At 40.2% G+C, this 27,003-nt stretch overlaps 2 protein-coding genes across 4 annotated transcripts in view; both read right to left on the bottom strand.

The window, feature by feature from the left end:
- The window catches only part of CENPI (centromere protein I), a 54,891-nt gene extending 42,095 nt beyond the window's left edge, over positions 1-12,796 (bottom strand). For 2 of the 3 annotated variants that reach the window (XR_006339935.1, XM_043896596.1), the window contains exons 1-5: positions 12,733-12,796; positions 10,752-11,237; positions 9,749-9,874; positions 4,835-4,953; positions 4,446-4,553 (exon numbers count right to left, since the gene is read on the bottom strand). Coding sequence is in view for 2 of the 3 variants with exons in the window: in XM_043896596.1 (XP_043752531.1) it covers positions 4,446-4,553; positions 4,835-4,953; positions 9,749-9,874; positions 10,752-10,971 (573 nt within the window). In the remaining variant the exon portion in view is untranslated. The remainder of the gene's footprint in view (positions 1-4,445; positions 4,554-4,834; positions 4,954-9,748; positions 9,875-10,751; positions 11,238-12,732) is intronic. The other variant, XM_043896595.1, reaches the window with a different exon arrangement.
- A 1,430-nt stretch (positions 12,797-14,226) lies between these two features.
- On the bottom strand, positions 14,227-26,953 carry TMEM35A (transmembrane protein 35A). The gene is made up of 2 exons (XM_043897528.1): positions 26,652-26,953; positions 14,227-16,048 (listed from the first exon to the last, which is right to left on the bottom strand). Exons 1-2 carry the CDS (start codon positions 26,769-26,771, stop codon positions 15,635-15,637), a joined length of 534 nt encoding a protein of 177 aa, XP_043753463.1. The 5' UTR covers positions 26,772-26,953; the 3' UTR covers positions 14,227-15,634.
- Positions 26,954-27,003: the final 50 nt, after the last annotated feature.

Raw genomic sequence — 27,003 nt, 5'->3', positions numbered from 1 at the left:
ACATTAACATCACAAATTCATGCTCCCTAAACTTATCTGGGCCTTCAGAACTGTGTCTCTTAATCTATTTCTATTTCCACCAAGAGCTATTTCAAAATGTATACTCTCAAACATAACATTCTATCTTTTCCTCCTCATTTTCAGCAGAAGACCTTGCCTCCTACTTGAGTGAAAATTTGAGGAAAAAAAAAAAATCACTAAAACCACTGGGCAGGAAATCCCTCAGTCACATCCCTTACTAACTCACAAATTTATGGACATCAACACCCATATCTCTCTTCCTATTGAAAAGAAATCCCTATAACTTTAACCCTGAAAGTGAAAGTGACAGTCACTCAGTCATGTCCGACTTTTTGCAACCCCTATGGATTGTAGCCCACAGGCTACAGAGGACAGGCTCTTCTGTCCATAGAATTCTCCAGGGAAGAATACTGGAGTGGGTTGCCATTTCCTTCTCCATTAACCCTGATCCCTAGTCTTATTCTGATACCGCTCCTCTATATTCCCACGGAACTCTGTGGATATTATCACAGGATTTATCACACTGTACTTCTCTCTCCTACTACATTTAAAGATCTTCAAGGCTCAGCCTCTTACTAGGTAAGTTACCTTAGCAAAGTTACATAACTTTTCCAAGCCTCAGTTGTCTCATCTCTAAAATGGGAATAGCATTTCCCATAAATCCTGCCTCTAGTCACATGACCCTGGATAACTATTTGACTTCTCTGTGCCTCAAACTCCTCCTCTCTAAAATGGGGATAAAAGTGTATATGTCACAAGGATGTAAAGAGGTTTAAATAAGTTAAAACCACTTCTTATCTGGTGTGTGTTTTACATTTACAACACATTTCAGTTTGGTCTAGCCACATTCCCAGTGCTCATTTAGTCGCATGAGGTTAGTGGATACCATACTGGAGAGCACAAGTATAGAAAATAGTGGGTGCTAAATAAACATTTATTTTGAAATGAGGTGAACAATAAAAAGAACTTTCAGACCCTCAGAAATAGGAAAAAATACATAGTCTGACATTTCATTTTCTACATCTTAACATCTCTGAAAACAAAACTAATCCTAAAATCAGTATCAGGTGACAATTTTAATGGCAACATTCCATTGTAATGGTTTGAAAGATAATGATGCATCTTAAAACTGATGGCATCTTAGAGTGTGTAAAAGCACTTGGTGCATGGTATATAAGGCTCATATAAGTTAACTATATGAGGCTTATAGTTAACTTATGTGCTAAGTCGATTTGGTTATGTCCGACTCTTTGCAACCTATGGACCACGGTCCACCAGGCTCTTCTGTCCATGGGATTCTCCAGGTAAGAATACTGGAGTGGGTGTCCATGGCCTCCTCCAGGGGATCTTCCCAACCCAAGCATTGAACCCGGATATCTTATGTCTCCTGCATTGGCAGGAGGGTTCTTTACCACTAGCACCATATGGGAAGACCAATAGTTAACTTATTCTTAACTCATATTTGTATCTCCAATACTAGCTCAATCAATCTCACATTAGTTAATAAATGTTCACTGAGTGAATTTCTACAGGATGTAACCTCAAACTTTGTACATCTAAAGCCAAACATATTATGTTCCTTTTAAAACTACCTCCTTTTCCACAAATTTCCTTTTATGGTCAAAGGTACCATCATTCTGCATCATGCTGACTTACAAACTCTATCTTTATTTCTTGACCTTTCCCTTAATTCAGTTTAGGTACTAGATTATGTCAATTCTTCCTTTACAGTCTCCTTTAAGATTTGTCCCTTCAATTTTTCATACCCTTTAATCTCTGATAGTGACTCTCAGACTTTTTGGTCTCAAGACTCTTTACATTCTTAAAAATTAGAAGATCCCCAAAAGGTTTTGTTTATCTGGTTTATAGCTGTTGATATTCACCATATTAGAAATTAAAACTAGGAAATTTTTTAATGTTTAGTAACGCATTTAAAAAATAAACTCATTACATTCTAACCATAAATGAAATATTTTATGAAAAATAACTATTTTCCCAAAAAAAGACTTAGCGTGACATAGTTTTACATTTCTACAATCTCTTTAATGTTTCTGACTTAACAGAATACAGATAGATACTCTGCTTATGCATTAAATGTAACAATATATTCTTATGATTGAAGTACATGAAGAAAAGTTAGCCTCATACACATATGTAATTGGAAAAGAAAGAATATTTTAATAGCCTTTTCAAAAAATTGTGGATATTAGTCTTTGATACTTCACCAAAACTAATAAGTGGTAGTCTCTTAGGAAATAGCTGCAATGTGGATTCCGAAATCTTATCAATGAACTCTTTGTACTCTATTCTATTAAAATTCATTGATATATCTTGCATTTTGGATGGCTTTTACCCATACATAATTTCAAACGAGATCATTTGGAAATTAGTTATACTGATCTCCCAAATGTTGACATATTTCATTATATAATTATTAATATAATTATAATTGCAATCATTATATAATACTAAAAATCACAGTCATTAATATTTTCATTCTCATCAGCAAAGTCTTTTAAGTATTGGGAAGCTGTCAAGTTCACAATGACAAATACAAATTTTTCAAACTTCTCATTTTTGCTTTAAAGCTCAAATTTTACCACTTGCAACAAATAGTGCCAGTTGTTTTCTATGAAATGACCAGCTCACTTTGTTCATTTTTAAGAAAACATCCGCCAAATACCAAGTCTGAATAAACACAGTTTATATGTCAGTCATTCTTTGAAGTAAAAATGGTATTCCATGGAAAAAAGTAGCTAGTTTGGCTCACAATTCAATCACACAAAGTTTCTTTCCTCACGACAACTGTTGTGCTTTAATATGCAGAAGGGATTTATTTATATTTCCCATTTCATCAGACAGAATATTAAAGATATGTCTCACAGGTTGAAGTTTAATATAATTAATGAATTAATTTTATTGCTTCATTTGGGACATTATTAAGTAAAACTAGCATTTTTGTTTTTTACTACAGTAAAGAACACAACAAACCCCACTACAGTGCAGACTCACTGCCCTGAGTGGGTCAGCAGTTTTATCCATCATCAGTGCAAATGTCAACACAGTGAAAATAGCTACTAACATCTTGATATTGCTGTAAAGATAATTTTAACCTCTGAGACCTCCTGAAAGTTTCTCAGGAAGCATCAAAGGATCCACAGAGCATATTTGAGAATTGCTAGTTTAGGATATCATCAACATGTCAGTCTCCTAACTAGTCTTCCTGATTCTAGCTTCCATCCTAATTCATAATGTTTGGCATTATTAGATACAACTTCCTACAATGTTGCTTTCAACATGTTCTGTCCTAAATTTTTCAGTGATTTCCCCACTGGATAAAGTTCAAATTCCTTACCATCATATTTAAAGACCTCTACAATTTTTCCACACCCAATTTTTTCAGCCTTACCACCCACCACTGCCTGACATCAATTGTAATTAAGTCAGTCTGATCTATTTAAGGTTTCCTAAACACAATTTACACAGCTCACAACTTTGCTTGTAATATTCCTGTCATATCAAACATTAAATCTCAAATCCTACTCCACCTTCATGGCCCAGTTCAGTGCCCACATACTTTATGACGCTTTTTCTAATCACTCTCGTTTACAGTGTTCTTTTCTTCCTGGAAATATCACAGCAATTATTATCCTCACATTAACACACACTGTCTGATGATAGAACTTACATGTTGTCATTTAACTTTACATGCTTTCCTTAGTCTCCCAAATAGATTACAAACCCCTGGAATATAGAAACTCTCAGCTAACCTTTGAATCTTCTACACTGTCTCATATAATGCAACAAACATAGTCAATTTTTTAAAATGAAATCAATAAATGAATTCCCGCCCCTCCCCAAAGCAAGAGAAGTTCTGTTAAATGAATGGTTCACATGGTCTGTGAACTACTGATGGTCCTTGAAAGACTTCCAGGTGGACAGTAGATTGATTTCTTAGAGTTATTAATGCTTTCAATGGGAATAATTATGCTATTTAATCAAAAACAGTCCACTGGCATCTCATGAAAAGTAATCCTCTTCTTCTCATTAATTCTGATGAGGTTTTCAGTGTTAATCAAGAAACTGTAGAATAAGTGACCCAAAGGACCCTGTTGAAGTGGTTTAAAAGGGAAAAGATGGCAATCATTGCTCTAGATCAGCAAAGAGACTCCAATGTGAACTCAATTCTACCTGTAACAATTATTTCCTTAAAAGAAGATAAAAAGCACATGTGGGGAAATTTTCATTTGTTAATCTCAGAGACAGGCATAACAGTGTTTGTTATGCTACTCATTACACTTTTCTGTTTCATACATTTGAAAATAAGAAAGGAAAGTTGTTTGGTACTTTGAAGCATATATGGTGTGTCGATATACAAGCACATACCACTGATCAATGCATAATGCTATTCAATTTTTACTTACCAGTGCATCATCTTGCAATGAAGCAAAAAAGAAGCCATAGAGCAAGTTAATTTGCTCCTTGTGATCAATGAAGTCAAACATTGCAACCAGCCAACGATAAAAAAGCACCTATTGAGAAACAAAATGCTTATCTTTAGAGAAATATAACTGGCACAAAAGAGCTTAATTCCCCCCTCAGGACTGTTTTAGAAGCTTCTAGCACAAAGGATAATAGACTTTATTTCTCAGTAAAAATTTCTATTTGAACAGAGTTCTTGCATCAAGCTATATTGTTCCAAAACTACAAGCTCTGCACAAAAGGCCACTGCCATTACTTCATAAGTGGCTCTTCCTTGCCAGCCCTTAAGTGGCTCTGAAGGACTTTTCATCAAAGTGTTTAAAAAAATTACCTTGGTGCTACCAGAACACTTGCCAGCACAAAGCCAGGAGACCGCCTTAACCACAGAATCTTCTGATATTAGAGTTACTGGAATCATACACTTGAATATCCGCGTGTTTACAGCACTCCCTAGAAAGTAGACAAAGTCCAAATTAAACTACATTTTAGGGTCTTGATAGTCCCTTCACTGTAATTAACTCTTGGTCCTAAAACTTTCACTTCACATTGAAGGCAATAAAGTAATATTCAATAACTCTTACAGTGAAGGCAATGGCAACCCACTCCAGTACTCTTGCCTGGAAAATCCTATGGGCGGAGGAGCCTGGTAGGCTGCAGTCCATGGGGTCGCAAAGAGTCAGACATGACTGAGCGACTTCACTTTCACGCATTGGAGAAGGAAATGGCAACCCACTCCAGCATTCTTGCCTGGAAAATCCCAGGGACGGGGGAGCCTGGTGGGCTGCCATCTATGGGGCTGCACAGAGTCAGACACGACTGAAGGGACTTAGCAGCAGCAGCAGCAATAACTCTTATCATCATTACAAAGCATAGCTTGAAACAAAAATGTACTTTTAACTTCTAATATAAACTATAAAGCAAATTCTTTGGCTCTAGTATTTCTTTTTTTTTGTGTGTACACTAAAGTTTTATTAAAGTATAAAGGAGATAGAGAAAGCTTCTGACATAGACATCGAAGGGGGTAGAAAGAGTACTCCCTTGGTAGTGTTAGCAATGGAGTTATATACTCTCCAATGAATCCAAAGAACGTCTGGAGGTTGTAAAGACCTCACCAGACCTACTCCCATAATTTACATTTTAAGATAACAGAGTTGGCCAGAAGGCTTAATCCAAAGACTGTCCTCAGGCAGGATACATCCTTGTAAAGACCAGACCCACTCCCATAATTTATGTTTTAAAATAACAGAATTAGCCAGAAGGTTTAATCCAAAGACTGTCCTCAGGCAGGATACATTATTGTTATATAATCCTAAAGAAAGTAGAGGACAAAAAGTAAAAAGTTTGTCCTTTCTTCCTCCTTGAATATTCCAGACCTCTCTCCTTGGGGACCCCTAGACTGGCTCTAATATTTCTATCTAACAATGGAGGATGAATACAGGATCTCTTCTTGGAAGGATGAAAATGTTTGGACTAAATTAGATAGTAGTGATGACTGCCCAACTCTATGTGCTGTGCTTAGTCACTTAGTCATGTCTGACTCTTTGCGACCCCATGGACTATACAGCCCATGGAATTCTCCAGGCCAGAATACTGGAGTGAGTAACCATTCCCTTCTCTAGGGGATCTTCTCAACCCAGGGATCAAACCCAGGTCTCCCACATTGCAGGCAGATTCTTTACCTTCTGAGCCATGAAGGAGACCCAAGAATACTGGAGTGGGTAGCCTATCCCATCTCCAGGGGATCTTCCTGACCCAGGAATTGAACCAGGGTCTCCTGCATTGCAGACAGATTGCATTGTAGGCAGACCTGGGAAGCCCACCCAATTCCACGGATATGCTAAAAAAAAAAATGAACAAAACCAACCCCATATGCTTCAAAAGGGTGAATTTTATGGTATGTGAATTACATCTCAAAAATAGTGTTTTACTCCTAGGAAAATTTCATGGACTTTTAAAAATGGCATAATAGATTCTGATTTATTTAAATCTACTGTAAGACATCTTACATCAGCTGCTACATTTAAGGACAGATAGATGCATTTGTATTCTCCATCCACGCCCCAAAAGTGGAAAGGATACCAGAATGAAACAACTACCCTATTAGCTGGTAGTACTGTCATTCTATATTGGTCCAATCTTTCCATCATTCTCTGGCTTCCATGCTATTATCCCATCTGCTAATAGAAGTGATGTGACCAGTAGCTTTGTCTTAATATACACCCTATATCAGCTTCTGCTTATTAAGGCTTCAGTAATTTTATATATACATATATTATCAATTTCTTTTTGTATTTAAACATTGTTTTATTTGCATTATACTGTGGTAATCAGAACCATTCACTGAAAAACTAGTGTTCTCAACTTTTCATACAAGTAGAAGCCACAATAGTATCTTGGATACATGTGTTTTTAACCAATGTTTTAAAGGCATTACAGTGTGTTAATCACATCCATTCAGTATAACACTGTTCTCAACTTCTCCGAGAGTAGCATTCTCAGAAGCATACAGGTATTTAAACACTGTCTTACATGCACTATAGCATGGTGATCACATCCATTCACTAAGATAACACTGTTCATAACTTCACCCATAAGTAGCATTCTCAGAAACATCTTATACATGTCTTTTCTTTTCCTACAGGTGCAGATCTCTTGTTTTTTTTCCTTAGTAAAAATTGTATATATTTAAGATGCACAACATGATGATATGATATAATCAGCCCTCCATATCCTCAAGTTCCACATCTGTGAATTCAACTAAACACAGAAAATGTTCCTAAAAAAATATTACAGAAAGTTCCAAAAAGCAAAGCTTGAATTGGGCCTACACAGGCAACTATTTACACTGCATTTACATTGTATTTACATTGTATTTACAACTATTTATATAGTTGTAACATGTAAACACTTGGCAGATACTGTATACCTATTATAGTAAAATGACTACTATAGTCAAGCTGATCAACATTTTATTTCCTTACATAGTAACCATTTTCTTCTCTGTGATAAGAGCACCTAAAATCTATTCTCTTGCAAATTTCCAATATTCTATACAATATTACTAACTTTAGTCATCATGTTCTCTGGATTTACTTATCCCACATAACTACAACAATGTGTCTCATCAATTTCTACCCCATCATTTTTGTTGAAAAAAGGAAGCAGTGATGGCAGGTAATGAATCATAAGAATAAAAAATTGTTTTCCACTCAGTGATTTCTTGTTTTTACCTCTCTTCTCCCCTATTCCCATCCCCCAACTCTTGTAAAGTTTACAACAGTCTGACCACTAATACTCTATACACATACCAAATTCAAGAGGAGAATTCTTTGTTGAATAGTCTATATTGACTCTATTCTTACTTCCCAGTGACTTTTTACTTACTAAACAGTACAAAGTCCCTTTGTACCTAATTACGACATTTCTAGCATACCTGCCCTTGAATATGCATTTCAACTTAGCAAAGGAGTTACATACAAAGATCCAATAGTGATGGGGGATATCATAGAAACAACTAAAAGGAGAAAAGCAATTAAGGAGGCTACATTTAATGTCTCCAAATTCCAGCTTAATAGAAAAATGAAATTAGACTAGAAAGCTAGAGATTATTTTTCAAATTATTATATACAAGTTTCAAAGCCCGAGGCATGCATTTTTAAAAACACATGCATTTGCTACAAAGCCTAGCAAACATCACGAAAACCTAATCGCTCATTTCTGAGATATCATAAAAGAAAAGAGAAATTCCAAAGTAGAAAACATCTGTACATTCTATACATGTTTTAAGGGGAGAAGGAATAGATAGAATTGTTCTCGATGGACACTAATCAGTTAAATATGAATTCATGGATATTTGTTAGAAGCAAACAATCTGAAACCACTTATAAGAAGACCAATTTTATTAGGTCAAAGTTTAAAAAGTTAACTTTCTAGGAAAACAGACAGCACTAATCAGGTAAAAATAGAGAACTAAAATACCTGGAAGTCATATACTGAATTCAGCTAGTCATGCATTATTTCTTTAAAATACACACACATACCCTTGCAAATGGCAACCCACTCCAGTATTCTTGCCTGGAGAATCCCATGGACAAAGGAGCCTGGCGGGCTATAGTCCATGGGGTCACAAAGAGTCGGACACAACTGAGGGACTAACAAACACCCTTGCAAACATGATAGGGTATGCACAAAGGAACCCAATATGCAAAATGGTATAAGTATCCAATTGTGATAGTTGTCTTAAAGAAAAAAAGTAGAAAATCTGGTAGCAGTGTGGTGCACTATAAACACTAGAAGGGGAGTAAGGAGACCAGAGTTCCCCAGTTCTAGCTCTGAGATTAAGCAAGTCTCTTTAACCACTCTGGGCTTCAGTTCCCTCACATTTAAAATGAGAATGTTCAAGGGCTAAAATATTCTCTAAGTCTAAATTTGGATGAGGGTAGGTTAAAAGGTTCTCAAGTGAAAAGAATAATGGACAGATACTATTTCTTTCTAAGATTCCCCACCTCCACCCCCATACAAATGAACTTAGAACAGAAAAGGAAGCATTTGCTCAAAAGAAGAAACATCTTAACGGTTAAAGCCACAGACACTGGAATTGAGACAATATCAACATCGACTTGCTGTCACTGATAAGTGAACCTAAAGGCAATAAAGTATACCAGTGATCTCTTAATATGCCTTCCAGCAACACTACTTAAACTATTATCTACCCTTCCTAAGAGAAATACTAAAAATTGCTTCCATGCATTTGGTAACAAGAATCCATTTTAAAAATAAAAATGTAAAAAAAAATAAAAATAAAAAAAATAAAAAAATAAAAATGTGATAACTAGCCATTTTCAGCATATGCACATAAGAAACTTTTCATTAAGGTAGTTTCAACATAGTGAGTGAAAGTGAAAGTCACTCAGTGGTGTCCGACTCTTTGCAACCCCATGGACTATATAGTCCATGGAATTCTCCAGGCCAGAATACTGGAGTGGGTAGCCTTTCCCTCCTCCAGGGGATCTTCCCAACCCAGGGATCAAACCCAGGTCTCCTGCACTGCAGGCAGATTCTTTACCAGCTGAGCTACAAGCGAAGTTTGGACATAAGAAAAGTCCATTTGTATAATCTTAGATTAGTTTTATGAAAAGAATAGGAAAAATATACAGCTCTTTAACTGCATCTGATTCCAATCAGCAATGTAATTCAAATTCTGAAAGGCAAAACTAATGCTGAAAAATTTATCCCTGTGACATACCAAATTTGCCACTGAGTGCCACACTTAATAGAATGTCGATTCCTTCTGGAGCTAACCCATTCTTCCACGCCACATTTTCCACAGTTTTCAAGTGTTTCTCTTTACTCTGTGAAGTTTTAATGGGACCTGAAAGAGGAACAATTGTAAACAGTGAGGACTTTAAAACTCTCTCACTTCTCAGTCTCAACAGTTACAATTAGACTACTTCTAAGGAACAGCTTTATGTAAAAAAAAAAAAAAAAGTCTTCCTAAAAACCCTTCAAAGCCCTTAAAACTCTAGAATATTTGACAGCAGGAAAACTGAGTCCTGCCCTGGTTTCTTTGCTCTAAACTAAAAGCACTGAACTTTAAACTAAGCTGTTTTCAGTAACTAAGACAGTAGTTCACAAGCTTTCTTGCACATCTGAATCACTTAGAGAGCTGTTGAAAAATTCCAATGCCCAAGTTGTGTCCCATACTAATAAAATCAGAAAATCTAAGAGTGGATGCCAGGTACCAGTGGTTTCTAAAGATTCTCGGGTAGGGGACTTCCCTGGTGGTCCAGTGGTTAAGAATCTGCTATGCAATGCAGGGGTCTCAGGTTCGATTTTCAGTCAGGAAGCTAAGATCCCACATGCTGCAGAACTACTGAGACCTCATGCCACAACTAGAGAGTCTGTGAAACGAAAGACCCCACATGACACAACAAAGATCCCGAGCACCTCCCATGACAAAACTGCATCCATGATGTGGTGAAATAAATCAATATTAAAAGAAAAAGATTCTGAGGTAATTTAATCCCAATGTGCAACAGTTTGAAAACCACTCTGCTGGGAACATTCTTTGTTGTTGTATCCCTAGTACCTAGCATACTGGTATGTAGTTAAGTGCTCAATAAATGTCCATTAAATAAACAAAAATCATGAATGAGCAAAAAAATATGCTTTCCTTTAAAAATCCTTACCAAAAGAGTCTAGAATTTTTTCACAGGAACAGGCCTTACACAAGGAAAACAATCTCTTACCTTTCTCAAAGTATCTCAATGCTATCTGCAGAGCGTCTTCTGCTTGATCATCAGCACCTTCATAATCTTCCACAGTATTGTTCTGTCCATGTTTTGAGATGCTCTTTGAGTCATTTAGGTCCTCTTTTACTCTCGAGGCTGAGAGTCTAGTCTGATAGCTACTACTACCCTGTGAAGTCCTCTTTCGTGCCCAAGAGTTAACTTTCTTTTGAGATGACATTACTGCACATGTTCTATATAGAAACAAGTATCAGGGTGTCACTAACCAGCCAAACAGTCCCTCCCTTTTTACTCCAAAGACAGGGACCACACCTATCTGTACTCCCCACATTTAGTACAGAGCACCTAGCATACAAGTACCCAATAAAAAATGACAGCAATCCAGGCAACAAAATATATAGGTTAACTTTCTCAAAAAGCCCTTTGACCTAAAGAGGAACAGAGAGAAACAGCTCTCCAAGGTAACATTCACCAGCTGAACTGGCCCTGTGGGAAGGGGGAAAAAGATGGTAACAGTACAGGGAACATAACAAATTCTCCTAAAATGGCTATATCACATAAGTAAGTCTAATACTAATTCATCTCATGAACTCAATGTTACTTTCTCCACTCCTATTTCTCTCCACTTTGCCTTGATTTTGCTTTTAATCTTTAATGCTGCCTGCCTTGTCAGTACTAAGTTTAAGACAAACTGGTTGCCAAACTAAGAATTCTCAGAACAGAAACATGGCTCGCTAATTCACTTATCAGTAAATAATTTCTAAGCATCATCTATATGCCAAGCACAGTTCTACTTATCAGGGATAAATAATAAAAGTCAAGGCCTCTGCTATAGTGAAACTTACGGGGGGTTGGATGGGGAGGCATATGAGAGTCAATAAATAAGTAAATAACTAATAGCGAACATAATATACAGTGGTGTGATAAAAAAGGGGGGTGAGGTGACAGTGACAAGCTACTGCGGAACAAGTGTTCAGAGAAAGCCTCTCTGATGTAACCTTTAAGCTAAATTCAAATGCCAGGAGAAACCAACTATGTTAGATCTGATCAAAGAGTATTTCGCAGAGAGGAAAGAGCAAGACATACTAAGATCTTGAAGCAACGTCTTTGTGTGTTAAAGAAACAGCAACACTACCAGTAAGAGGTGAGGATGAGTAGTGGCATGAAAGAGGTATAGAGAAGTGGGAGATAAAGTCAGAAAGGCAGACAGGGACTGCTATACTGGGGTTTGTCAACCAAAACAAGGAGTCTGGATTTTAAGTGTCATAGGCAACTAACTATAAGGAGAAGGGAAGAGTGTCATAGAGGAAGTGATACCATATGATTTATGTTTTAAGATCATTTTAGCTGCAGCGCAGAGAATAGAATGTCAGGGGCCCAGGAGTGGAAACAGACAATTTAAAAAGTTTAGCAAAGGGCCAGAAGAGATGTGACTGTGGTCTGAACCTGGCCTAAAGCGTAAATAGTAAGAGAGACAGAAGATGATCGTATTCGTGAAATTCGTGGAAGGAGATTGATCAAGGCCATAACAAAAGAATTGGATGTAGGGAAAAAGAGAGAAAGCCAGAATGACTTCTAAGTTTGGGGCTGCAAATGGGAAAAACTAAAGGAATGGTCATAATGACACTCAACACCATCTCCCTAGAACAGATGAGGCCGGAGCAGGAAGGAGAGCAATATGTACGTCTAGACCATCAGGAGGTTCCAGGTTGCCAGTTGTTTCCTCGGGTCCTACGTAAGAAGGGCGGGCAACCAGCTTCTGGCCCCTTCTGATGGAACTGTCCCATCGCTCCCCAAGAACTCCCCTCTCACAGCCTGCCTCAACAGGGAGCAAACCTGGCCGCGACCACGGACCCACTGGGCAGATTCCTGGTCTGGGGGAAACCCGACACCTTGGAGGACTGCCTTGCTCAGAAGTCAGGAGATTGATTCTCTTCGGTACCTGGGCTCCCATTTTGCCGTGTGTTTAAAGATATCTCACCTCTTACACTCCGCGGTCCCAACTCCTCCCGGTTCCAAACACCACCTCTCGGATTCAAATAAATGGGCTCCACCCCGCGCATGCGCTTCCGCGGGGACGCGGGCGGCGGCAGGGCGGAGCCACGTACTCTGCTGAAGCTTGATTGGTTGAGTCACAGCTCACTGGCGCGAGGCGGTGCGCGCGCTGACGCTGACGCAAACTCAATTCCTCAGAGCCGCGCGCCCCACCCGCCCGGGCCAGGGGACGCGCAGCAAGTCGGCCGTTGCTGGTGAAATCAGCGGATTGGCTGACGTTCCCCTTGTTCTAATATTGTTCGCATTTGTCATTGTGCGTAAAACAAAACGATTAGTGTCTCGGTTCTTGAATTTAACAAGACCAATTATAGTGATCCTTTTGCTCAGGCTGATCCCAAATGTCGGGACTTTGTAGGAAAATGTGAAACTGCAAACTTGTCAATAAAGGCTGTTCTCCCATGCTGGTCAAGAGAGTTAAGTTAAAGAGCCTGAGACCTCTGAAGCTGTCTCTAGGAGGTAAGAGGAAAGGACAGCTGAATTTGCCTTCTTTTTACCGAGAATTGGCACGCATACCTTCGAGGGTTTGCTGGAAACGGTGTCTTGTATGTAGGTGGCCAATCAAAATGCAAAGATTCCTAACTTTGAGGAATCGATGGACTTTACAGACACTGGCTAAAACAGCAACAAGGGCTCAGTCTGAGACCTGAGATTAGTCCCTAGTTTAATCTTACTAGAGTGGGGAGTGGCGAGAAAAGATAAAAATTTAGTGACTCTCACAGGTTTTTTTGAGGCCAAAACATAATCCATAAACTGTAGGCAAAACTGTGGGAGGACACTCTGCAATCTTAGGGAGAGACGAAGAATCAGATTATGCTGATGTATTTGGGAAAGACTACAGCAAAAATGGTTATTTGCCACATCTTAACATGGTTTTCAAAGTACTTTCAAGAACTCATGTTTAATCAGGCAGGAGAACTTCAAAATTCTTGAGACACATTTTCATAGTTTTAATTATTTCATAGACTCATGTGTAGATTGGAAAGAATTTTAAGCCTTCAATCACTTTGCTTTTGTAAATGAAATTGGGGCCCTGAGTGGTAAAATAATTTGCCTAATGTGACAAGTCTGTGGCACTGGAATTTGTCCCAGTTTGTGGGTACATATATAGTGAGACACACTGGCTCATCTTTCTTTATTCATCTGCAATTTTTTTTTGGTGAAATCATTCTTCAACCTTCCCTTGGCATCACCAAACCTGTGAATTGTACTGAGATCTTAATTTTGTGGCTTTCTGTTTCATGTGCTGACATCACAAAATTATGAGTGAACTTAAATGAGATTAGAAAGTTTGTAATCTCACTAGTATATTATTGTACTCCCCCTTGTCTTTATTTTCCTCCTACATCCACTCAAAAATAAAACAGCCTGAATCCCATGATATGACCCTTTCTTTCCAGACTTTCATTATTTGTCCAGACTATTTCCTCCAAACTTCAAAAATGTTTATTTTGAAAGAATGAGAGAAATAAGACAGAGAGGTATCAATTAACAAGAACAATGACACTGAAGAAAATACATTAATTCGTACTCCCCACACACAACACCCCCACCCCTTTCCCCATCCCTGGCACAATGATATTTAAACCATCAGAGCACATCTAACAAGGAGAAGCAGCAGTATATAATGAAGAAAGCAAATTTTCATACTGCTCAATCTGACTAACCCATATCAAATGTCCTCCCCCCAGCTAAACTCCACCCACTGAAAGAGGTGTAGTGGAGGATACAACCATGGGGGTAACTTGGATCTCTGCTTACATTAGCAAAGTTCAGTGAAAATTCAGAAAGAATAGTGAATCTGTTTGGCAGGAAAGACTGGATACAGCTCCTCTGTCAAATTTCAGATGATTAAAGAGAACAGCTAGAGTTGGAGATTCACAGACTTCTAACAGGACTAATCTTTGCTCCCTCAACCACAACAGTGGAGCAGCTGCCAAATCCTGGTTAGCTGCTGAGAATAGTGGAAGTGAGGCAGCTTTTGGCTTAAGAAAATCCAAAACAGATGTCTGATAACAAGTTTATTGTTTCAGTTTCCAACTGTGAGTAAAGGAGCTTAGTAGGCTGGGCTCTGGCAAAGGCAAGGTGAAACTTCCAATTTTATCACTTGAAGAATTAGACTATCTACTGACTGCATATTTCCCTTATTTTAATTAAACTCAATATGGAGTATTTACAATTTAACCAACTTTTAAAGTAGAGGTTAATTCATTTTACATGTAACTCAGTGTCTCAAATTGAAGGAACTTTGTCCTAAAGTGGGAAGTTTAAGTTTTCAGCTTAATCTAGTGAGGGATCCCCCTATCCCATGGGAATACATAGTTTGTTTTATACCAAGAAGTAAGTGGGATTCTCTTTATAGGAGATTTATTTTATTCTGCCTTCACTAGAATCAGTCTATAAAGGAAAGGACATCTATGCAGGATTAGTTCAAGATCAGAGCCTTCTCCTTCGCACATGCGAGTGAACACACACACACACACACACACACACACGCACACACAAAGTAACGTTTACTCACACATAATCTCACAGTCACATGCTTGCTGGAATCCATCTCACAAAAACACTTCAATAGTTAGCCATATACATGTACATGCAGCAAGATGTGAGAGTTGCCCCAGAGTGATTAAAGGTGGTGCACACACGTCTATGTGGAGAGGTCATTTTAGGGTATAGGTGTAGACAAGCCAATAGGACCATCAACTTGCAGGTTATATGTGTCCCTTTCCCCCAAGATAAATAAATCAAATGAAAAACACACACTGACATCTTCCTGGGTGTCATGGAGGCAACTGCCTGGAAGGTCCATTTTTTGCACTTCTGCTCTCCTACGACAATTTCATTTTGCCCTGAGGGGCCTTCTCATATAAGGACGGCTGCTCCTCGGTATTCCCCACATTGCTGTCACTCCCCGCATTCTCTGGCGGCGAGGATTTCTTCTCAGAAGACCGGTCTTCAGGCTTGCGGGCAATCAGCAGGCGGCAGGTGAGCAGGATTCCAAACACCAGGGCATGGGCGTAGCGTTTGAGAGGATCACCGACTAACTGGTGGAAGAAGAGGACCGCCAACACCAGCAAGAGGAGGAAAAAGTTGGCTACATCTTTGGGACGCCCAGGCACGAGAGTCATGACAATGCCACAGGCCACCTCAAGAGCACCAATGCTTTTGCGGAGGAGAATGGAATTGATCCCCATTTTCTTCAGCAGAGGGAGGGCTCGCACATAGCTCTTGTAAGCACGTTTCTAGAATGGAGTACCATAAAGAAATTGATGCGTTAACCATTATTTTACCATTAGAATGAAGAGCACACAAGCATGGTCCTTCTTCCCCACCATTCCCTTTCCACACCAGTCAAGGGTGTCCTGTTCTTTGTTTACCATGTCACCTAAATAAAAATTTTGTAATAAAGGGAAAAAAGCAAGCAATCCGCTGAGATCCTTGTGATTTAATCCTTAGTAACACCATCAAAAGTAAGAGAATTTGACTTTATAGTTTAAAAACATTTTTTTTTTTCTGCCATACCGAGTACCAGCACTGGGGATTTGGGATCTTAGTTCCAGACCAGGGATCAAACCCAGGCCCCCTGCAGTGGAAGCACCCTTGAAAAAAATTTTTTTCTGATTATAAATCATAAACAACATTAAGAATTTAAAAGAAAATTCATTGGGCCCATAAAAACTGGTACAGATAAGCCATATCTACATTTTCCAGTGCCTACTTTGTCCAAATGCAGATGCATATGAGCAAAAACAAAAATGAAACAAGACAATAAAGCCTCACTAATTTGGACTTCCTTAATTTGGAATTTTTGATAATTCAAAAAATATCTGAGTTGGAGCTTACATTTGTAGAATCTGTAAAAATTTTTTTTAAAAGTGTGCTAAGCAAATTGAAAAATTTAAATGTATGCAAATATTAGGCCCTTATATATCTTTAAGATACAGTAAGCCGAAAATCATTCTTATGGTCATCGACATAAATCCATTGGCTTTTACAAGACACTGATTAATTTTAATTCAATAAACACTTGTTGAATACCTATTATGGATTATGTGATGGAGATATAGAGATGAATATGACAGGGTCAAAAAGCTGTCGTTCTAGTGGGGGGAAACATGCATAAAAACATTATGGAAGCAGCATGGTTAGTGGTATATAATAGAGTACTGTATAAGGTCTAATTGTAGCCCAAAGGCAGATATCATGGAACAAAGAAGGGAGGCACTGGTTATACTACAAAGTAATAGAATTTTACTGACCTTAGAGTAATAGCTAATAATATTTTTCACTATTCAGATGGACCCAATCCTCATTTTGTAGTAAATTGATGAGATTTTATCAAATCTGTTTTTTCCTGGTTTTGCCCACTACTTTTTTCATGAAGTATCCATTAATTCATTCAATATTTATTAAGTGCCTCCTTGTGCTAAGCATTGTACTTGGTACTCTGGATACAGATATCAATCATTCAAATCCTTGCCTTCCTAAAGTTTGCATTTACAGGAAGAAAAGTTATGGAAGTACATAAACACAATGTAGCATTATGGTAGTAGGTACAGTGGAGATGCACTGGAGTGGTCAAATTTCCCTAGATGGGGACTGAGAAAAGCTAGAATGGAATCTTAAAGAAGAGCAGGTGTTTGCAGGATCAATAAGGGAAGGGCAGTGCAGGCAGAGGAAGCTGGATGAGTAAAGGCCCTGAAGGACATAATAGACTGGTGCATTTCAAACACTGCCCCAGCTCAGCATAGGTTGGGGGAGGGAGAGATAAGGGGGAGACATGAGACAGAGACGACAGATATTTGTGGAGCTGGACTTTATCCAATAAGCCAAGAGAACAACATAATTTGCTTTTAAGGAAGAGCCCTCTGGAAGTAGCATCGAGGATGGATTGGGAGAGGTATGCCTGGAAGTAAGGAGATCAGGTGAGAGACCTGGACTAGAGTAATGACAATAAGGATAGAGGGAAGGGATGGAGTCAAGGATACTTTGAATGCAAAGTCAACAGGAATTGATGTTTTATCAGATGTGGCCACAGAGGGAAAGGGAGAAGTCAAGACTGCATATGGAAGAAGAGGGGGAAGAGGCAAGAAGGAATGAGGAACTCAGTTTGGAGTTTTTTAGTTGAAGTATCTCTAAGACATCTCTAAGTGGAGCTGTCTCATAGACAACTCAGTAATAGAGGTGTGGGGTAAAGATACAGAATTGATAGTCATCAGTATTCCCAGGTAGAATGTATACAGTGGGAAAATTTGTGTGACAGACATTTTAATAAGGGGAGGAAGGAGAGAATCCACAACACAGACAGAGGCAAGTGTGGTTAGAAAAGTAGGAGGCAACCCAGGAGAGATGGGGTCATAAGGGCCAAGAATTTTAAGAAGAGAATAGTCAAAATCACCAGATGCAAGACAAATATTATAAGAATCAGGGAGAAAGCCAACTTGACCTGTCGGGAGCATCTGGTGCTTAGAATAATGTTCACACACTCTAATTTGGAACAAATGTTAAGTCATTTCTCTAGTGAATGCACCTTTATTTTGTGGACTAATTATCATGGCATCACCGACTCGATGGACATGAGTTTGAATAAACTTTGGGAGTTGGTGATGGACAGGGAGGCCTGGCGTGCTGCGATTCATGGGGTCGCAAAGAGTCAGACACGACCGAGTGACTGAACTGAACTGAATTATCATGAGTGGCACAAGATAATCCTTTATGAGTACTATTTTAAGATCCATGGTTTAGTTAAAAAAAAAAAAGCATGGGTTTGGATTCAAACAGGCTTGGCTTCAAATCCTATCTCTGTTACTTTCTAGTTGGGTGCCCCCTGGGCAAATTACTTGCCTCTCTGTGTCTCATTTTCCTGAGCAAGGCTGGGACTAAGATGAAATGAGTCAGGCTATGTCCCCTAAGTACAAAATTTAAGAAGGCACCAAAACATTCATTGATTAAAGTAAATAATATCCACACACACACACACAAATCACAACTTTAAACAGAGGCAGGATCCAATTTTGCACTTGTATGACCCTGCCTCACACCTCTTCCTAACCCTGGCCCTGTCAGGTCCTGTCTTAGTTGTCTTTATTTACCTTTATTCACCTCTGACTGGTTTGATCTCCTTGCTCACAGCACTCTCATTTTGGTGTATCCTCGAATCTTGAAGCTTCCAAATAATTTGGGTTCCTTGGTAGCTCAGACGGTAAAGAATCTGCCTGCAATGTAGGAGACCCAGGTTTGATCCCTGGGTCAGGAAGATCCCCTGGAGAAAGGAATGGCCACCCACTCCAGTATTCTTGCCTAGAGAATCCCATGGACAGAGGAGCCTGGCAAGCTACAGTCCATGCGGTCGCAAAGAGTTGGACTGGACTGAGCAACTTTCACTTCATTCACCTCTCGTCCTTACCCTGTTACTGAGCATATAAGAAAACTGAAAGTATCAGTCCTTCCTCCTCCTTCTCATTTTAGGTTAAATCAGGGATTTTCAGAGAGAAATTAGGAGAGGTTGACCAGTAGGACGAGTCAAACCCTGGGCTTAACTGAGCTGATGTGGATCAGAGTTGAGTCAAGGGATGGGGCATCTGGTGGTTTCCTCTCACTATTAGCCTAGATGCCACCTGCTCACTCTCTGTCCCTCTACACTCTGGTGATGGTAGCAGGGGGACATGAGGGAAAGAAATCTAGGCCCAAGAGTTTTTCTTATCACTCTGAAGGTAGGACTTTTTCTAATTAGCAACACAAAACTCCCCAAGAGGCAGATCCTAAATCCTAAGTGTAACCTTCTAACATAATAAACACAGGAAGCAGGATGAGTTTCTTACAATCAGTTCAGAGCAAAGATTTCTAGACTCTGACTGAGTGGCTTCTAGAAACATTCCTTTGTTTTGCCTAGGGCTAACCACCCATCATTGAAGAATAGATTTTTATCTATACTACAGTAGAATCTGTAGGCCAAATTCCAGGTCTTTAAATCAAGTTCCTATGACCTCGGTGAACACTTTTCTCTCCATTTGGTATAACTCCATATTACTTTTTCAGTTTATCTAACCTCTGCAACTGAAACTGTGGATATTTATATACAGCAGTTGCCGCTTTCTTTCCTCCTTTTCTCAAGAGGAAACTGCATGTGGATAAGCCATTTCATCACATCTTTAGTTCAAAGCTGAGTAGGTACAGATAGCATCTCTTCTCCAGGACTGCAGACAGTGAATGTTTAACTTGTTAGAGATGGGACTCAGCTTGGAGAGGGTCTTGACAGTATAGGAAGCCTTTTATTCTTTCTCCTGTGGAGAAGGATAGAGACATCAAAAGTATCCTACTATTGCCAGTCCCCACAAGACTTGGGCCATGTCACCTCAATTCTAATAGAAGGGTCACATGTCTTAAGTCTATAGTAATTAGATCTCTGAAGACTTTAATTGCTGTGACAGTAAGAATAAAGAGTTAACTGAGTCACTCTCTCAAAAGGCTCTCACAGTTCACTTTGTTAGGTCTGTTTCTTTCTCACAGACTTTGTATAGGTCTGTTTCTTTTTCATTGCCATGACCCAGACCCTGTAACCATAGTTTCCTTATAGTAATAGGAGAGAGAAAGGTTTAATCAACTTTTTCAAATACCTTTAATCAAAGATCATCATCCAGAAATATCCTTGGGCTAAGTTAGCCAAATTCCAATTCTAGTTTTGCCCCTAAATTGCTTGGAGAAAATTAGTTAAGTATTGTATTACCTCAGTTTCCTCCCTTTTGAAATTAAATGAGCATTTTGGAGATTTGGTCAAAGAATCATAACATCATATCATCAACCAAGGGCCACATACACATATTTTATCATTACTGGAGCACACAATTAGAAATCCATATATTAAAAAAAAAGAAATCCATATATTTGCAAGCCACGGTAATTAATGATAATAGCAATGACTCAAGCTGGTTCATTTGTATAGTATGAGATGGTATGATTCAGACATGAGTCAAACACATATGGAACCTTTCTTTAGTCATATCTTTTTTCTTTTTATCATTTAGTCTTCACAACACTCCAGGGTTCATGATCTCATATTAATTACATTAAACTTGAACAGCTTACAACTGTCTAATAATACTCATCTTCGATTACAGTTAATTAGCCATCCAAGCCAGCTAACAGGACAAAATGGGAAGAGAAGGCAAATGATTTGGTCCACTTTAGTTCACTTACACCAGTTAGGTAAATGAAAAAAAATAATTTGCCTACTATACTGTATAATTCCATTTATTTGTTGTTGTTCAGTTGCTCAGTCATGTTTGATTATTTGCAACCCCACAGACTTCAGCACGACAGGCTTCCCTGTCCTTCACTATCTCCCAGAGTTTGCTCAAACTCATGTCCATTGAATCGGTGATGCCATCCAACCATCTCATCCTCTGTTGTCCCCTTCTCCTCCTGCCTTCAATCCTTCCCAGCATCAGGGTCTTTTCCAATGAGTCAATTCTTTGCATGAGGCAGCCAAAGTAAAAACAGTAAAACTAACTTATATTGTTGGAAGTCGGGATTTATGCAGGGGGTGGGGGTAGGTACTAATGGGAAGAGGCCATGAGGGAAGTTTCTGGGATGCTGGTCATGTTCTATTTCTTGATCTAGGTTACACAGGATTCTTAAAATTCCTTGAGCTGTACAGTTAGGTGTACATTTCAGTATGTATGTTATACTTCAATATAATTTATAGGGGAAAACTATATGCAAGCAGAAGAGGGCACTGACAAAAATATATTTTGGCTAAAAACTTCAGTCTGGTTGCTATACTAGATCATAAAGGCTACATAAGTGCTGAAAAATTTACTGACTCAAGTATGATTTTCCTGAATCTCTGTAGGAAAAAAAAGCCATATGTGAATCATAGATCATCTCTTAAATGCAATAAAAAGCCATCACATGCTTAATTTCCAAATATCATATGAGTAAAAGCACCTTTTAAGCAGTTCTACTTTCCACTATCACATACTGCTACTGCTAAGTCACTTCAGTCATATCCGACTCTGTGCGACCCCACCCCTGGGATTCTCCAGGCAAGAACACTGGAGTGGTTGCCATTTCCTTCTCCAATGCATAAAAGTGAAAAGTGAAAGTGAAGTCGCTCAGCCATGTCCGACTCTTCGTGACCCCATGGACTGCAGCCTACCAGGCTCCTCCATCCATGGGATTTTCCAGGCAAGAGTACTGGAGTGGGGTGCCATTGCCTTCTTCGACTATCATATAATGCCCACCTAAAAAGGAAGCTGCAAGCCTGACCCTACTAACCAGAGTGGATCTAAGGGGAGAAGGGTCTGATTTCCACTCTCAGTCACAAGTTGCTCTAAAACAAGCACAGCTGTTGGCCATTGGAGGCTACAAGTTCCCTGGCATAAATTCCAATGTAGTTTAGCTTAGGCTAGCTAGCTGTGTAAACTAAGGAAAGACACTTCACATCTCAGGGTCAGTCGCCTCTCTGAGGGAATAAATGTATTGTACCACCTCAAAGAACAGTCTAAGCATTGGTAAATTACTATCTTATTATGTAGTTGGAATAAAATTAATAGTGTGATTGGAAGCATAAAAGATCACCTGTGGACATTAAATAAAACCCTGGGGAAATACTGGAGGGCATTTAACTACAAATAAGCAAATCATTCAAATCAACAACAAACCTTCCCTATGAGGGGCTGCAAAAAAGCGCAAAGACTTGCCCTGTCTTCTTCAGGGTCAAAAATCCTTTGGCTTCAATGTGACAGGATTTTTGGTGTTTTTTTACTGTTCCATTTGTGGCCCTTTGTGCGTGCAGGATAGAACCACTGCTAGTGAACCTCTGCTACAAAGAGCTGAATACCAAATAGAGAGCACGTCAACCATTCATATGTTAAACTGCCTAGCAGCATTTGTGTACTGTCTCCCAATTCCAAATGAATTAATGAAGGCACTTAGTCAAGAGAGTGGTCAGTCGTGTTGCATTCACGTGGGATTTAGAGTACTCTATAGTGACACTTGCTAAATTGGGAGGAGGTATGGAGTGACACATACCAAACGGGCTATTCAAGAGAGGCATCCAGAAATTCTGCACGAGATCCACTATGCATTACCCAGCAGCAAGTGTAGGGTTTTCTCTATTAGCTGATTGCATAGAAGTCCATTCACCAACGCATGTAAAAATAGCAACCTGCTCTTTTAAATGCCTGATTTCAATCCCTTAAACTGGTCCTTCAAATTAGTCAGGAAATCACTGCATAACATAGTGTCAATTATATCATCACCTGAACCCAGAGCATTTCTTGAACACCTACCATATTCATATACTGTACTAGATTCTTCCATATGCAACCTCAGTTAATATTTACAACAACCTCCTGTGGTAGGTATTATCCTCATTTTATAGATGAGGAATCTGAGGCAGACACTTCAAAAGTGTCAGGTCTTGAACCCAAACCAATATGACTCAAGGTCTGTACTCTTTCCACTAACATTTCCTGGCTTCCCCAGTAGAGACAGGAAAGAAGTTCATATTCATTTGTCTGTCTATTTTTTAGCAGTGATTCTCCATGGAAGAGATAACACCTAAACATAACACTAATGGCTTTAGAACAACAACAACAAAAATAGTTGACAGAAGAACAAAAAAAATCCAAATTTAAAAAAATTGGTTTCCAAGTAAAACGAAACCCCAAAATATGGGATTGGGACAGTTGGACTGGTACCAAAAAAGGAGAAAGTATGTGCCACATATTTTTAAGAATCGGTTGTAAATTCTGATATCCAAAAAAGCAGTTGTAACCATTAATGATTCCTCTACTGGGAATGTTGAGTCACAGGTTTGGTTTCTAACCTCTGTTCAAGCAGCAGCTTAGCCTAGCATCTTGGATAAGTCATTAAACTTGCTCTGTTTTGGTTTATCCATCAATAAAATAATTTATCCATCAATAAAATTTAAAATAAATAAATAAATAAAATAACTTTGAAAAATGAATCTACCTCACTGAGATGTTTTAAAGAACAATCATAAACAATAAGAACAACAACAACACCTTGAGATTTTATATAAAAAGCCACTGCAGTCAATACATGACTAACTCCATCAATGCAGAGGAATCACTCCTCAATGGAAAACAGAAAATCCCAGATCATCATCCCAGCTGATCTCTGGTTGGAGTCCTGAGGGGCTGTAACCTGCTTCTAAGAGGCAAGAAATGACTTTTGAACTGCATCATCAAGAGCCAACCAGAGAAATCTGAAGGCTGGTGACCAGGCAAGACAATGCTACAATGACTCATTCATTCACCCAGCCATTCAACGAATATAAACTGAGCACCTTCTTTCTACCAGAACTGAATTGTCCCCACTTCCTATGGGTTCAACAATAAAGCTGGGCTGGCCCAGGCACAATGCAGTGGGCCCTCTGCCAGAAAGCCATCTCTAGCCTGGGGCCTAATACTCATTGCAGGAGAGAACTCTGGACAAGGGCAGTCTGAAAATTCTCCTCAAGCTTCATAGTACTGTGACGTTTACCTCCCAGCTATAGTTCTTCCATTTCCTCCAGATGCCCTTAAGCACAGAATTGTGCACACATGCACGCGTGCACACACACACACACACAGGCTTCCCAGGTAGCTCAGCTGGTAAAGAATCCGCCTGCAATGCAGGAGACCTGGGTTCAATCCCTGGATTGGGAAGATCCCCTGGAGGACGGCATGGCAACCCACTCCATTATTCTTGCCTGGAGAATCCCCATGGACAGAGGAGCCTGGCAGGCTGCAGTCCATGGGGTTGCAAAGAGTCAGACACACACACACACACACACACACACACACACACACTCACAGTCATTCTGTACTGCTGTATTAGATTACACCTATTTAAATATCTTCCTTTGTATGATATAGAATCTTCATATATTCTTCTGCCTTTCACTAGACTGTAACAGACAGCTCCACTCCCTGGGAAGAAACCTACTGTAAACCCATTTGTGGCTGATCCTCCTCGTGAACGCCTGCCAAGCTGATCAGAAGCTTCCCGGTGACTCCATCTTAGTTGGATTGCCTGCAGAACCTAACACTGTACTTAGGGTGCAGCTTGGATGGCCTCTAAAGCAGCTGAACAGGGTCTAGGGAGACAGGGAGTATACTGAGGAAGGGTATTATGTCCCTACAGAAAGGGAAAGCTTAAATACACGCACATACACAAACATATAAATGTATGTATATATGAAAAGGAAAGAAAATCAAGAGCATATGCATTTATTTATAACCTAATGCCAAACTACTACTGCCAAGATAAAAATACAGTGGCAATTCCCCTCCACCCTTTCCCTCTGCCTTTGGTGGCTTCTGCTACCTCACCTCCTTTCTCCTCCCCTCCTCTCCCCAATGCAGGCTGTCTTGGATACTCATTTTGACCTGATTTCATTTCCATCTGGTCAAATGTTGTGGGAGGAGGGAAAGTAGGAAGGAGAAACACATTAGGATTTGCCACTGGGGCTAGCCCTTGGCCCTTGAGTGTCAGCCGCCCTCCCTGACCCCAAGGTGATCCTGTGATGAGAGAGACATGGGAAACACCAGCTTAAACCCTGAGACTGAAGCCAGAGCTTCTTGCAAACATTTCCGAGTAGCCTTGATTTGCCAGACTCCATCCATTTGCAGCTCATGGATGAGGGACTCTGGAAGGCTCCGCAGTGAGCTCCAGGAGAGCTATTTATTCCTGTCAACTGTCAGCGTGTGGGGCTATTCCTCCTTGCCTTAGCCCTAATGGGGAGTCCCTCTTGCCTCTTCTCTCCTCCTTTTCCTCCCCTAAGCTCCTTTCCTTCTTGACCTTGAGAGCCCAGTAATGGGTTCCCTCCCAGGACTGGCAGTCTGGCAGAAGCAGTGAGAAGCAGATTCTCTTCAGCTGGGGTGGGGTAATGAAGAGGCAGAGTGACTGGGGGAGAAGCGAGCAAGCAAGAAAGTGCTGGAAACATCCCCTGTCATCTCCTCCGTACTACACAGCCTGGGAACAAGTCCTCTTCACGCCCAGCTAGGGAGTGCAGCCCAGCCCCCAGGTTGCAGAGGAGACGTTTTGGCCAGTCACCTCCAGGTGATTTGAACTCTGCAGAGGGGAAACCCTGCAAAGGGCCTGGCCTTCAGCATCCGCAGGAGCCAAGATGGGGATTATGGACTATTTTGCGGGAGGGAAAAAGCAGACTTTGCAGATTAGCCCAGAAACAACACAAAATAAAACAAAACATCCAGCTTTCCCTTGAGAGAAGAAGCAGGGTTTCAGTGACCTTTATTTGGGCCAAGTCTGCTTTTGTCTCGAGGATATAGACACACGCCCAGGTGGCTAGGGGAACACCATCCGCTCCCCATCTGGGATGAGGGATACCATCTTCGCCCCTAAAAATTGCTTGTTTTAGTAGCCCATTCGCCCTCAGCTCTTTCCTCCTTCCCTTTTGTTCTTCCCCAAGATAAATAAACTCTCCAGCTTGCTAAACTCTTAGCTCCAAGGGAAGCAATCAGACTTGTAGGCTGGTTGCCTGGACTTTGGGTGTGCTGGAAGGAGGAAAGGGCTCCTGCCGGTGACAGGCAGGTCTCAGCCCTTGGGTTTGCTTGCGGGTGGAGGGTTTACTTGGGCAACCCCTCCCCCAACCGGCATTCAGTGGCTCCCGAACAGTTGTTCCCGGCTAGCCCACAATGATCTCGCTCTCATCCAGCTGCTCCTTCCCAGCTGCAAAGTTGTTGGGGAGAAGGGAGGGTCCGGGGTGGGGGTAGGGGTGAAAAGGCTGGGACCTTGGACCAGGGAGGAAAGAAGGGGAGAGGTACTCTCCATCTCTTTGGAAGGCGCTCCTCATCACCCGTTTGCTTCACTTACCATCTCACTGTAGGCATCCTTGCTGAGCCTGGGGGTCAACTTGATAGTCCCCATGAAAACAAAGAAGAGTCCCAGGGCCACTGAGAGGGCCACGACGGTTACGGTTCTAGGGGATGCCATGGGGTCACCAAGGCAGGTCCGGACTAATCGTTCTGCTTTGCGCACCCTCTGGTCTAAGGCGCAGGCACTTAGCGCAGAGGGAGCTAGAGGGACACTGCGGAGGCAGCAGGCAGCTAGAATGACAAAGGGAGAGGAGGGAGCTCGAGGGAAAAATTGAGAGACCGAGATTCAGCCTCTCTCACTACCACAATCGCTGGGTCCTAATGCCCTACGCTTGCTCCTCACTGGCCGG

This window comes from Cervus elaphus, chromosome X, assembly GCF_910594005.1.
Source record: "Cervus elaphus chromosome X, mCerEla1.1, whole genome shotgun sequence".
In the NCBI taxonomy this organism is placed as follows: Eukaryota; Metazoa; Chordata; class Mammalia; order Artiodactyla; family Cervidae; genus Cervus; species Cervus elaphus.
The sequence above is the reverse complement of the archived record's forward strand: the minus strand, read 5'-3'. Positions and strand labels throughout refer to the sequence as shown.

Bases quoted from the DNA above. Each gene is read 5' to 3' on its own strand.
- TMEM35A (XM_043897528.1), bottom strand. From the start codon at position 26,771: ATGGCATCCCCTAGAACCGTAACCGTCGTGGCCCTCTCAGTGGCCCTG. The intron at 16,049-26,651 runs GTAAGTGAAGCA...ACTCCATTCTAG, and splicing joins AGGATGCCTACAGTGAGATG to AAACGTGCTTACAAGAGCTA.